The 12519-nt window shown below is 44.5% G+C and overlaps 1 protein-coding gene across 1 annotated transcript in view; it reads left to right on the top strand.

The window, feature by feature from the left end:
• PPM1H (protein phosphatase, Mg2+/Mn2+ dependent 1H) overlaps window positions 1-12519 on the top strand; it is a 258509-nt gene that overhangs the window by 137545 nt on the left and 108445 nt on the right. Inside the window, exon 4 of the mRNA XM_047065106.1 lies at window positions 78-190. Within this exon, the coding sequence (XP_046921062.1) occupies window positions 78-190 (113 nt within the window). The remainder of the gene's footprint in view (window positions 1-77; window positions 191-12519) is intronic.

Below are 12519 nucleotides of genomic sequence, written 5' to 3'. Positions count from 1 at the left end.
GTCAAGGGAATGAGGTTAAGAAAGTCTTTGATATGAGTTCCTGTACAATCCAGCACTAACTTTGTTTTCTTCTCCAGGACCTACAAATAGAACGAGAGAGGAGTTCATATAATATATCTGGTGGCTGCACAGCCCTCATTGTGGTTTGCCTCTTGGGGAAGCTGTATGTGGCGAATGCTGGCGATAGCAGGTGAGCACATTCTCTGTCTGGTTCTTCCTGGTCTCTAATGCCTTCCATAATTTTTATCTGTTTTAAAATAGTGATAGGCAATAAAATAACGCTGCTTGAGATTAGATATTGAGAAAGATGATCCCTCTCCATGTAAATAAAATGCATCTAAGATGAATCATCTGGCTGGTATTAAGAGGTAAAGGCTGTCTCGTACCTGCCCAGAGTAGCAGGTCATGTATAGACCTGTGATTGATCTGTATACCTGGGATTAATCCCTGTGGCTAATCTAAGCTGGTAGGATACAAATGTTTTTTGACTTCAGAACCTGATCTGCAGTAAAATCTTAGCAGAGGCATAAAACAGGAGAGGGGAAGGAGGAGAGGGCTTTAAATGAAGGAAGTGTTTGGAAGGGACTGGGGAGGACTCTGTAGCTGCTTCTACTTCTGCCCAGTGACATTGCTCTGTCCCCTCCCAGAATCGCATGAGTTTCTCCCTTTGTGCACAAGCCCTTAAAGGCTCTAGTCTCTTTTCTGGGCTCAGCTGAAAGGAATTTTGGCCAAGAGATTTTGGTTAACCCCTAATCTATCCAGCATTATCAGGAATAACATACATTTGGGTTTTATTTTAAATTACTAATGTGTCCTCACTTAACGCGCAGGGAATTTTAAACTTCTAGATTTTGTGAAAAGTGTTCTAATACGTATTACATACGTGCCTGTCCCCTTTGGTAACAACATAGGTTGGCTTTCTGCTAAAGACCGACTCTTTGTTTTGAAAGCAAAGTACTAGACTCTGTGCAACACGTCCTTAGAGGATGGGTGGTTTCCCTTTGCAGCCTACAGTCTTAGGAGGCCCTCGTCCCTCAGTCCCCTGTCTCTGGGTCACGTGCCTCTTTGAGCATCCCTGCTTGCCCTTGGCCCTGCTCCAGGTCTGTCCCCACTGCCTCCCCTTCCCTGCAAACCTCAGGTCATGGCTGAGGACTGACTCCTGGCCGAAGACCAACTCCAGTAGGCAGCAGGGGAGAAATTTAGCTTTGACTTCCATTTGCAAAGCAGGACAGCCTGAGGGAGTCTTCATTCCCTAGAGGGAATCATCCTTTCCTGGTCTTCCCACTGAAGATTCCAGAGAGTAAGGAGAGTGAACTGCCAAGGCAGCAGTATTTGGAGTTTGACAATTGATGGCTTTTGAAGGTCTGTTTTATTTTAATGTGTATGTGGATTTCCATTAAACTCTATAAGCTATCTCCATTTCAGCATGATGTTTTGCTGGGTAAATGGAAGTGTCTATAAGATACCATGTTTATCCCGTGGCTTCTATTCCTCAATGTCTTGTCAGAGTCCCAGCAGGAGACAGACACCTACTCAGGTGGGTCAACTGAATGAAGCAGTAAAAGGAACCCCGCACAGGGGTCGGGCTGGGGTTGGGGCACTGGGGCTCAGAAAGACTTTTACACCTGAGGCCTGCAAGACCCAGAGAGGACTTGCTCCAGCAGAGCCCAGGAGAGTGGGGTCACGTGTGAGGGCCCCTGGGCAGGAGCTACAGGAGAAAAGGGAAGAAATACTTTGACTTCTTTCTCTTCCATCCCCCACCTCCACCCTCGCCTCTTGCCAGGGCTGCCCCGTGGATGATCCCAGGTGGGAGCCAGGTGACAGGGAGCCCACGGAGTACTGGTCACGGAGGTCAGCCAGCTAGGGCATGCACACAGACCAGGGTGGCATCTCTGGGGGCGAGGGGGCAGCCGCAGGCAGCACCCCTGCTGTCTCCCCTTCCCTTCTCCCTGCCAGGGTTTGAGCTTCTTGCACATAGGAATCTTCCATCTCCAGGGGCCTTTTAAGACTCACACTGAGGAGCAGGCCTTTGGGCCTGTTTTTCTGTTTTGGATCTTGCATTAGTTTGGAGACAGAGGAGCAGGTAAGGAGGTGATGCCCTTCTCTTCTGAGTGAGACTGAATCAGCAATTCAGCCGTTGCACTCATATCCACCCTTGGCTTTATGTCTAGTTCCATGCCCTTTGCAATGAGTTTGCTTTTCTAGCCCTTCCATGACTAGGGAGGTGACAGAGTGTCTTGCTCCCTGGGAACAGGCCCGCTCCTCATCTCAGGAAGCACCTCTCACCAGATGATCCCCAGACTGAGAAGAGAACCCAAATTTCTGGGCCTGGAGTACCTTCATGTTGGATTATCCTCTTCATAGATATAGCTGCTCCCTGGGGCCTTCTCCTCATTTTTGAATCTAGTTTTCTTCAAAGCTCCTAGCTCTTTAACAGAGCCACTTACCCAGCCAGGCCTTCTGTCCTCCTTCCCGGAAGCTCCAGTGCCCTGTCCAGCATCTGCCAGTCTCCAGGACTCATCTTCTGGACTCTTGTCCCCACCCTTCCCCCACCCCACCCCTTGTGTTTAAAGTGCCAATTTCTAGATCAGATCTTGAACTCCACATCTGTAAAAACAGTGGTGGTGGACTAAATAATCCCTAAAGTTCCTGGCATTCCATGTATATTACCCCATGAGGAATGACACTTTTGGAAGATAAAGTGATGCTATACTTGTGGATTTTCAGTAATTTTTATTCTTCTTAGAGTCAGTTTTTGAAATCTCAGTATAACACAGGTTCCCATGTTTCTAAATGTTCGTAAAAGTATATTTTATAGGTTCCCAATAGTTTGAAAAGCCTGATAGGTACTTTTATCCTCATTAAAGCTATAAAGCATGCGTGCGTGCATACACACACACACACACACACACACACACACACACACAAATTATCCTATGATAAAATAGCATCTTTAAAAACCTAATAAGCTAAATTACATGTGCAGTGTTCAGGCTCCAGTATCTAGGTATGAATTTGGGGTTTTATGGCTGATCAGTTGGATTTGCTGTTCATGTATGGGTCATATGTCATAGAAATCTAAGAGCAGTATGAATTGTTATTTGTGTTCACCATCTGGAGGGTAACCTATAGGACATATATTCATTAGGGTGCTATTTTTAGCTCTTGTATGAACAACAGATATTCACTATCTCCTTCTGTAAGATCATTGCCTAGTTTATGCGCCAATAATACAGGTATTTGAATTTACAAAAATAGTCAGTTATTCCCCAGAATCAACAACTGAGTGAACTTTGATCAGATTTATGTAAATGTGGGTCCATCATTACTTCTGAGCAAGTAGTCATGAATCCAAGGGCTGAATTTAAACAGATGATTAGAGTTGACAGAGGTCTGTAGCAATAGGGCCCTGATTAATTGCTATTTTGTCTTCTTTATTGCCAGACATTGGCTGTTGTATATTTACTTTAAATCTTGACAGGTTTTTTTTTGTTTTTTTTTTAATGTTTTATTTATTTTTGAGACAGAGAGAGACAGAGCATGAACGGGGGAGGGTCAGAGAGAAAGGGAGACACAGAATCCAAAGCAGGCTCTGAGCTGTCAGCACAGAGCCCGACGCGGGGCTCGAACTCACGGACCGTGAGATCATGACCTGAGCCGAAGCTGGACGCTTAACCGACTGAGCCACCCAGGCGCCCCAAACTTGACAGTTTTGAGAGTGAAAACAAATCTTTGTCATAGGTTCACTACCCCATTGTTATTCACACTCAGGGAAGGAGAAGCATTGCACTGGTTTGATGCGGAAGCTACTGGTGGTCAGGAACTATTTTCTGAGCCACTTAGCAAACTGTGAACCATTTGATTCCCCATCAGGCACATGTATGTTGGCGGTTTTTTTCAGGAGGGGCTGCCTCCTGTTGTTGGTGGCTTAGTGGTTTTTGAGTCACTGACTCCCCTCGGTGTAGTACGATGCACTTCGGTCTACAGTGATGCCAGGTGACTAGTGCAGAGTTTGGGACAGACTTGCCTTTCTTTCCTCAGCGACTGGTGCACAGCCTGGAACAGATCTGCCCTTCTCTCCTCAGTCGAGGTAACTAGCTGTAGAGGAACACGTAAGAACTACTTGATGCGTGACAGTTGCTTTATTTTTCCTAGGCAAAGGCAGCCAACTAAACACCTAGGGGATCATAAGGGACTAGGAAAGAAGCAGATGGTGGGCGGGTTTCTTCTTCTAGCAAAAAAGAACTGGTCGCGTGCAAATGTCATGCAAAGCAATATGCAAGCTATCACCCATTGTGTTTGAGTCATTGGCTCCTTAGGGCTCGGAGGGATTCTTCAGTTTGAGAAGATGCTTTGACTTCATTTTAGAAGATGATTTCATTTTATTTCTATGGAGCTAAGGCACTAAGGAGGCAAAGCCGGTGCCACTTATTTGAAACAACGTCTGAAGGTTTGGCAACTAAGACTAGGTGAACTCATTCAGATGAAAGAACATCATTGAAGACTTGTTAACTTGATGATTCCACTCTTGCCAAATTTATAGTAACAGGACAAGAAGACATAAGTGCTAGGCACATGTTAAATACTGTAACATAATAAAGAATTATATCCAATTCTCTCAGTAATTTAGTGACAAGCAGGCATTGTTAATGTCAGATAGGTGTACTGAGGCACAGCAGAGTGATTTCCCCCAGCTGCTAAGAAGCAGGGCTGCTCTCAAGCTCAAGGCTGGAAGTCAGAGTGCGACATATATATGTGTGTGCCATATATATCTATATATATCTATCTATATCTATATCTATATCTATATCTATATCTATATAGATATATATATCTTAAGTAGGCCCCACACCCAGCATGGAGCCCAGTGTGGGGCTTGAACTCATGACTGTGAGATCAAGATCTGATTTGAGATCAAGGGTTGGACACTTAACTGACTGAGCCATCCAGGCGCCCCCAGTGTCATGTGCTTACTGCCTGTATCTTGGGATTTCCCATCTGTGCTAAGACTTACAGGGTTTTTTTGTTTGTTTGTTTTTAGAGACATTTTCACGTCTCTAAAATCAAGAGTTTCTAATTAACTTTTTTTTCTTTCCTACTTCTATGTAAAATGATGGCATACATTATAATCAGTGGCATCTTTGATTTCACCTGAAATGGTTTATGGAGTGTAAACCTTTGAGGGGATGGCTGCACTTAAAATCTATTTTAAATACATTGCAGTAGTGAAGCAGATAAGCTTTGAGTGGTCCAGTTCATTCATTCATGATACAAAGAATGCTATTTTCCCAAAATGAGGGCTGCCACCCACTTTTAAAGGTCTCAGAGTTCTGTGATAGTATTGTAAATTCTGTGTTTTCATTTTGATGATTATCTATTGAAAATAACAAGCATTGGGGCGCCTGGGTGGCGCAGTCGGTTAAGCGTCCGACTTCAGCCAGGTCACGATCTTGCGGTCCGTGAGTTCGAGCCCCGCGTCGGGCTCTGGGCTGATGGCTCGGAGCCTGGAGCCTGTTTCCGATTCTGTGTCTCCCTCTCTCTCTGCCCCTCCCCCGTTCATGCTCTGTCTCTCTCTGTCCCAAAAATAAATAAACGTTGAAAAAAAAAATAAAAAAAAAAAAAAAAGAAAATAACAAGCATTTTCTGGATTGCCTGGCTGACTATGTTGTAAATAATAACTGCCCTGAATTCAGATCCCCATTTTGTCATGTTCAAGGTCCTCCTAAGGAAAGATCAGGAAGGTCAAATGTGTTCATGATGCAGCTCTATCTATAGGAGTGAAGAAGCATTCCACTAATTGTCCTTAAAATGAAGCCAGGAAGTCCAGCTGGGGTGGCTTTCTTTGATATCTCTTTCCCTCATTTTTAAGTGTCCAGAATTATCCTCCATCTAACTTACAGTTTTCCATACTCATTCAGAATATGGAAAGGTGAATTCCTCTGGTAAGTCTGAATTTTCTTGAGGATAGGAGTTAGGTTTTAAACAAGACTGCAACATTTCTCAGTTCAAAACCAGTTATATTTCTGTGGTGTTTTGTCTCTCAGCCTTCTCCCCTTTGCTAGTGGTAAGACAGTGAAACATGATGTAACTTCCTCCAACCCAAGAGAATGTAAAGAACTATTCCCTTCTGTTGATGTTCATGGACATAAATGCCCGGTACACAACCTTCCTGAAACTGCTTACTCATAAGTGGTTCGTCTATCCATACCTGCCAGTGAGCTGCTTCTTTGATAATGGCCTTCCTTTGAGTCCAGAAGTATGTTTGATCTTCTTCCATTGACTACATTAAGTTCACCACATCTCTCACTGTGTTTCACAGGTATCTGAAAAATAGTATGGAGAAAAGTGAAAATTAACTTCCATTCTCTACTGTGAAAGTTAAATTGCTATTTCTACCCTTTTCTGCATGGCTCCCTCTCTTTTCTGTATATATTTGCATAATCCCTTAGCTATACCCATAACCTGTAGAAGGGAATAGCAGAAAGAAAATATTACTATCAGATACTCACAAATACATGCAAAGACATAGAGACTGTGATGGCTCATAACAGTCTCTACTTTTCCTATCAAGCCACTCACTGTCTACACAGAGGGCATGTAAGAGACCCTTCTCTCTCTGGACTTCCTCCCTATCTCTTCCCCTTGGATTTTTTTGAACCTGACCCTGACACCCCTTGCCCTGAATCAGTGGTTCTCAAAATGTGGTGCTCAAACCAGCAGTAGTATCTGGGACCTTGTTAGAAAAGTAAATTCTGGAGTTCTACCCCAGACCAACTAAATCAGAGACCCAGGGTATAGGGCTTTAGCAATCTATGTTTTAGCAAGCCCTCCGGGTTATTCTGAAATATAGAAGAACCCCTGCTCTGAAGTCTACCCCTGGCATCTAAGAGAGCCAGGAAGGAGCCACTGTGTCCTTAGGGTTTAAAAACTACAGCTCTTCCTGGCCTGAGGCCAAAGTGCCCAACTCTGAAGGCTATCCAAGCATCCGGCCCTCCTGGCTGCATCCAGACACCACATGCTGGAGGGTTTCTGTGGTGATGTTCCCCCTTAGGCTCTCCGATGCTGCTGCCTGAGGTGGAGGGGCCCTGCCTGCACCTGTCAGCTGGCTGCAAATTCCTTTTTGCCAGTCTCCTACTCTGGAGCATAGGTCCTTCTCCTTGAAAAGTGTGAGTTAGAGTAAAGATTTCTCCTATGGTTTAGCTCCTTATCTCAGATTCCCACTGACTGCTGGATAGTTCTGAAGCCCCCCCCCCCCCACAGAAGCCCCTATTTGTCTCTGAAATGGGTCAAGCATGCCCCTGTGTGGACTTCTGGTCTCTTATGGTTGGGCCCCTGGCAGAATGCACTTGTGGCTGTGGTTCCCCCATCCCACCCAAATCATGCTTTGAACAACTTTACTCCCATGGAAGGGCTGGGCCGGGAAGTCTCTTGGCATTTGTAGGAATGGAATATTTGCACATACAAATACTGGCATAAAATGGTTCATGATGGTAACTTTTATCTATCCCTAGCTGCTGAGATAGGATGAAACAGTGCATCAGTGTCACAAGGGAATTTTCCAATGTAGAATCCTAAAGTTTTATCTTTGGGCCACAGTGGCCATCACCATGATTTTTAGTGTTTAGTCATCTAATTTGTTGATCGTGTGAAGTCAGGTAAGATGAGCTGGCAAGATACAGAAAGACCTTTAGTACCTGGCAAAGTGGGCTACAACTCACCAGGTGAAGTTTAACAACAGTGAAGGTAAAGTGTATTACCTGTTGAAAGGGGGGAAAAAGCTAGCAGGATATACGAGATGAAGCTTATCAGTGGCTCACATTTTTTAAAAATGTATTTAAGTGGACAGTAAATTCAATCTGATCAGTGTGGTGTAGACACCAGAACTTAATGTAATCCCAGACTGAAGCATTTGAAGTATGAGGCAAATAATACATAATGTTTTTTTGTTGGCTTATTTTGTCTCAGGCATTCTTTCTAGTTTCTAGGGCTTTACATGAGTAACCTGATTAATTCTCACACCAGCCCTTTTGGGGAAGAACTATTATTAATCCTGTTTTACATGTGAAGTCTCTCTCTAGGTAACACAATTCAACATGTGCATGAATGAACAGGAATATTCCAGAGGCCAGAGTGGTGAAGAGGTTTAGAACCATGTTTGAAGGGATAGAAAAAAATGCAGACTAAGTAGAGTTTGTTAGTCACATGGAAAGATAATTTGTATTGATGTAAGAGATCTTTGGATATTCGTCAGGTACGAGGGAGCGTGGAAAGGGTTGTTCTCCATGAGTCGGGAACAGAGGTGATAGCCACAGGAAGAAAGGGCAGTGGTTAGGAACATGGGCTCAAACTGCCCGAGTTGAATCCTGGCTCGGCCACTTGTAGTTGTATGCAAACTTGGGCCAATCTCACGTGTCCAGTGGCTCAGTTTTGCTACCTGTAAAGGAGATGATGGCAGCACCACTTTCCAGGGAGGACTAGATGAGCAGACGTGAAGAAAGCATTCAGCACGGGGCCGGGTCCGCAGTAACTGTTCAGTAATGGTTAATTGCTTTATTGTCGTTGTACTCGGTACAAACTCAGAGCTGAACACAGATGCAGGGAGCTGCTGTGGAAAATGCTGGGTTCTCTCCTAAGGAAAATATTTGTGCATCAGCTCTATGACCACCTAGCAAGAGTGTTGCACTAAGTAATTTGATTTCTCAGGGTCCCCATTAAGTGCTATGTTTCAATGACTTTAGGGGAATCTTTGAAACATTGTGATGTTTCCTTTTTCCTTCTTATAAGAAATTAATGATCTCATGATTTGTATTAGGACAGGTACAAAGGTTTCCTGCTGTGCAATGATACGTTAGGTAGGCCAAGTGTGGAAACAATAGACGCTCAAATTCACTAGTCTGGAGAAGCAGTGGCTTTGTGTCTTGCAGACATCTGAGGACCTGGCATGAAGGAGGCTCTGTCATCTTTAGCACTTGGCTTCCATGGTCTCTGGAGGTACGCCTCCATCTAGTCAGCTAGAAAGGGACAGGAGCCTGGATGGGGGTGGGGAGCAGTCAAGGGAGGTGTTTATGGCCCTGGCTCAGAAGCAGCACCTATTGTGTCTGCATGCTTTCCACTGGCTAGAATTCAGGCGAATACCCATCCCGAGAAAACAAGGCTTCTGGGAAATGTATTTATTCTAAGTTGTTTTCCCTGGACCAAGGGAATTTAATATGATAAACATTTGGCAGTTTCAGCCACCCCTGGGCATTGAGAAGGGAATTCATGGTAGGTTCAATTAGTGATCGTGTCTTTGTTCGTTTCTGGTACATTTTTCCCCATTGAGCTGATGAAGCTACAACTTGGATATCATTGTTTTGTAAGCCCAAACAGTGGTGATCTCTTTTGTTGCTTTAATTTTGTCACTGTTAGTTTTAGAAGAGGTGCCACAAGTTCAGCTTAAATTGTCAGATAGCAGAGAACTAGCTGTTTCACCATGATCCACTTTGATCTTGGAAGCATATTTGAATAATGAAAAAGCCTGCAAGTAAACATCATACTGAATATATTTGTCTTTAGAAAGTTCATCACAGAAAGCAATACTTATTTCATGCTAAGGAAGAAAGATGGCATTAATCAGGTGTAGGGTATGACTATACTGATGTTTTAGAAATTTCTCTTCTTTTGAGGTTATTTTAAAATTCTTATCATTATGTTGTAGAGATTTTTTTAAATTTTTAAAAAAAGTTTATTTATTTATTTTGAGAGAGAGAGAGAGAGAAAGCAGGGAAGGGGCAGAGAAAGAGGGAGAGCGAGAATCCCAAGCAGGCTCCACACTGTCAGTGCAGAGCCTGATGCAGGGCTTGAACTCCCAAACCATGAGATCATGACCTGAGCTGAAGTTGGAAGCTTAACCAACTGAGCCACCCAGGAGCCCAGGTTGTAGAGATTTTTAAATGGCATACCGGTTCAGGTCAATAGTTCCACGAAAGAGGCCATTGTTATTTTAATATCACATAGATGAGCAAACCCCATCACAGAGCCTGTACCTTGCCCGACATCATACTGTGCACTGTGCAGCTAGAATTCAAACTGAGGCCCGTGAGTCCCAAGTGCGTGTACTTAACCACTACCCAATTCTGTGTCCTGACTAATCCTCCCCCACTGTGTAGCTACACATACACTTTAGCTGTGGGTGGGTCTCCCTTGGCCACTCTCTGAAAACCTTATTTTAGGTTTATATCTTAATTTTTTATTTCATGTTATCTTTGTTTGTTTGTTTGTTTTTAAATAATCCACATACGTCTTGGGTTGTTAAGACAAACGAATACTGAGTCAGACATCAGGGCCACCAGTCTGAGGTATGAAGCTGACTTGCATCAAAACCATGCCCGGTAATGACCTGAGAACAAACCATCCTCCTCCCTCAGGAGGAAGTGGGGCCAGCTGCTACTTTATACCTGTGATGCTCTGAAACCCTTTATGAGGTGTTCTGGAAAACCACTTCCCTTTGGGAAGGTGCCAGAAGGATGAGTCAAAGGTACCGTGGAGGGGTGGAGAGGGGAGAGGGGGGAGACACGAAACTGATCCCGGGCAGTTTTATTGGCTCCACCAGCCGAGGGGCAGGCTGCAGCAGGAGCGGTGGTGTGGTGCTTGTGGTTGTAGCAGCAACGGTAGTGGTCATAGTAGCATTAGTGGGCACTGCGGTGGGGGCCAGTATTTAAAACAAACATAAAAGAGAGTCTGCTCCTGGGGCACGGGCGGCTCAGTTAAGCGTCCACCTCTTGCTTTTGGCTCAGGTCCTGATCTCACAGTCATGAGATCCGGCCCCACCTAGGGCTCTATGTTGAATGTGAAGCCTGCTTGGGATTCTTTCTCTCCCTCTCCCTGCTCCTCCCCTGCTCTTTGTCTGTCTCTGTCTGTCTGTCTCTCTCCCTCAAAATAAATAAACATTTTTAAAACATGTTTTTTTTTTTTTTTTTTAAAAAGGGTTCACTCTTCACATAGAGGGCAGGATGTAATTCTAAGGGAAAGGTGGCATCTACCTCCCAGGCCCATAGGCAGCCACTGACCTGTGAGTTGCTAGTTCAGAATGAGAAAGGAGGTAAGCTTTGAAAAATCCTCAGCCTTAATATTCAGTGGTAGACAAAGTGCTAGGGTCAGTAATTCAGGGCCTCTGAGGGCCTGAAGGTCAGCACTGGACAGTGGGGAAACTACCAGGAGCCCAGGTCATGGCTTCCTGCAAGGCTCAAATCTGGGGAGATCCTGTGGTACAGGTCCTCAGGGGATTGAGCCCCATCAGAACTGGTACAAGTGGCATCTGAAAAGTTTCTCTGGGCTTGAGGTTTGAGGCATCTTATCTGTCTATTGGCATCTGAGCTGAGAAGACAGCGGAGGAAAATGGATCAGGGCTTCAGGAGTGCAGGGAGCTGAGCCGGCCAGGTCGGTTTCTGGCTGGATATTACTTAGTGGTCACCAAATTTCAGAGCTGTGGAAGACATCTCTGAGATCCATTAACAGGATCTTTTTAACTCCACTTGTTTCCAAAGCAGGGAACGGAGGCTCAGAGAGTGGTGTGAATTTTGGACCATCTCACAGCTGGCGTCAAGTTTGGAGTTTACCTCCTGGTCTCTGGGCTCCCAGCCCCGTGCTCTTTCTGCTACCGTCTCATTGAGGCAACCAAGGGCAGCATCACGCATCTGTACTCCGGAAACCTTCCTATTTTTTTTTGTTGCTTCAGGGTTCTGTATTTACACTCTTTTGTCTTAGGAATGTTAATGTTATCAGCCAAGGAGAAAATGAAATATTCTTCATAATGCCCTAAGGCAGGTGGTGGCTCAGCAAAGGGTTAGTGGACAGGAATAGTAGGGCAGAAAGAGTATTGGATGCGAGAAACAGCCGATCCTACTGAGTGCACACGAGGCAAAATCTTGCCAAGGGAAGAAAAGGAAGGGAACATGGGTTCTAGTTTCAGCTCTGCTACTGGCTATCAGTGGGAATTCGAGAACGACAATTTCTCTGGGCTTCAAATTCCTTATCGGTAAAAAAAAAAAAAAGTGGGGGGCAGGGGATTTGGGTTAGACCAATGGTTCCTGGAGTGGTTACACAAGAATCAGCTGAAGTGCTTCCAAAAAGAAAGAAAGAAAGAGAGAGAGAGAGAGAGAGAGAGAGAAAGAAAGAAAGAAAAGAAAAGAAAAGACCTCCAGCCCCACCTTACTGATTCTGATTCAGTAAGCCTAAGAGAAGCCTAACAATTTTCTTTTAACCCCCTGAGAGAGTGCACATTGGGCATTTATCTCATGTGGCTGGTACATAGTAGGCACTCAGTATATGTTAGCTATTGTGTGTATTAAAATAGAGAGTCAGAGACGCTAAGTGTTGGTTAGAAGTACAAGCTTGCAAGCCAGGAGGCCTGGGTTTGAATTCCATCTCCATCATTTACCGTGTGACCTTGAGCAAGCAATGGACCCATTCTGTATGCCAGTTCCCTCCTCTGTAACATCAGAATTTTAACAGTCCCTGTATCACAGAGGCATTGCGAAG

Source organism: Lynx rufus, unplaced genomic scaffold (assembly GCF_022079265.1).
Source record: "Lynx rufus isolate CCGP_SWC_20201006 ecotype Redwood Valley unplaced genomic scaffold, mLynRuf1.p SCAF_7, whole genome shotgun sequence".
In the NCBI taxonomy this organism is placed as follows: Eukaryota; Metazoa; Chordata; class Mammalia; order Carnivora; family Felidae; genus Lynx; species Lynx rufus.
The sequence above is the reverse complement of the archived record's forward strand: the minus strand, read 5'-3'. Positions and strand labels throughout refer to the sequence as shown.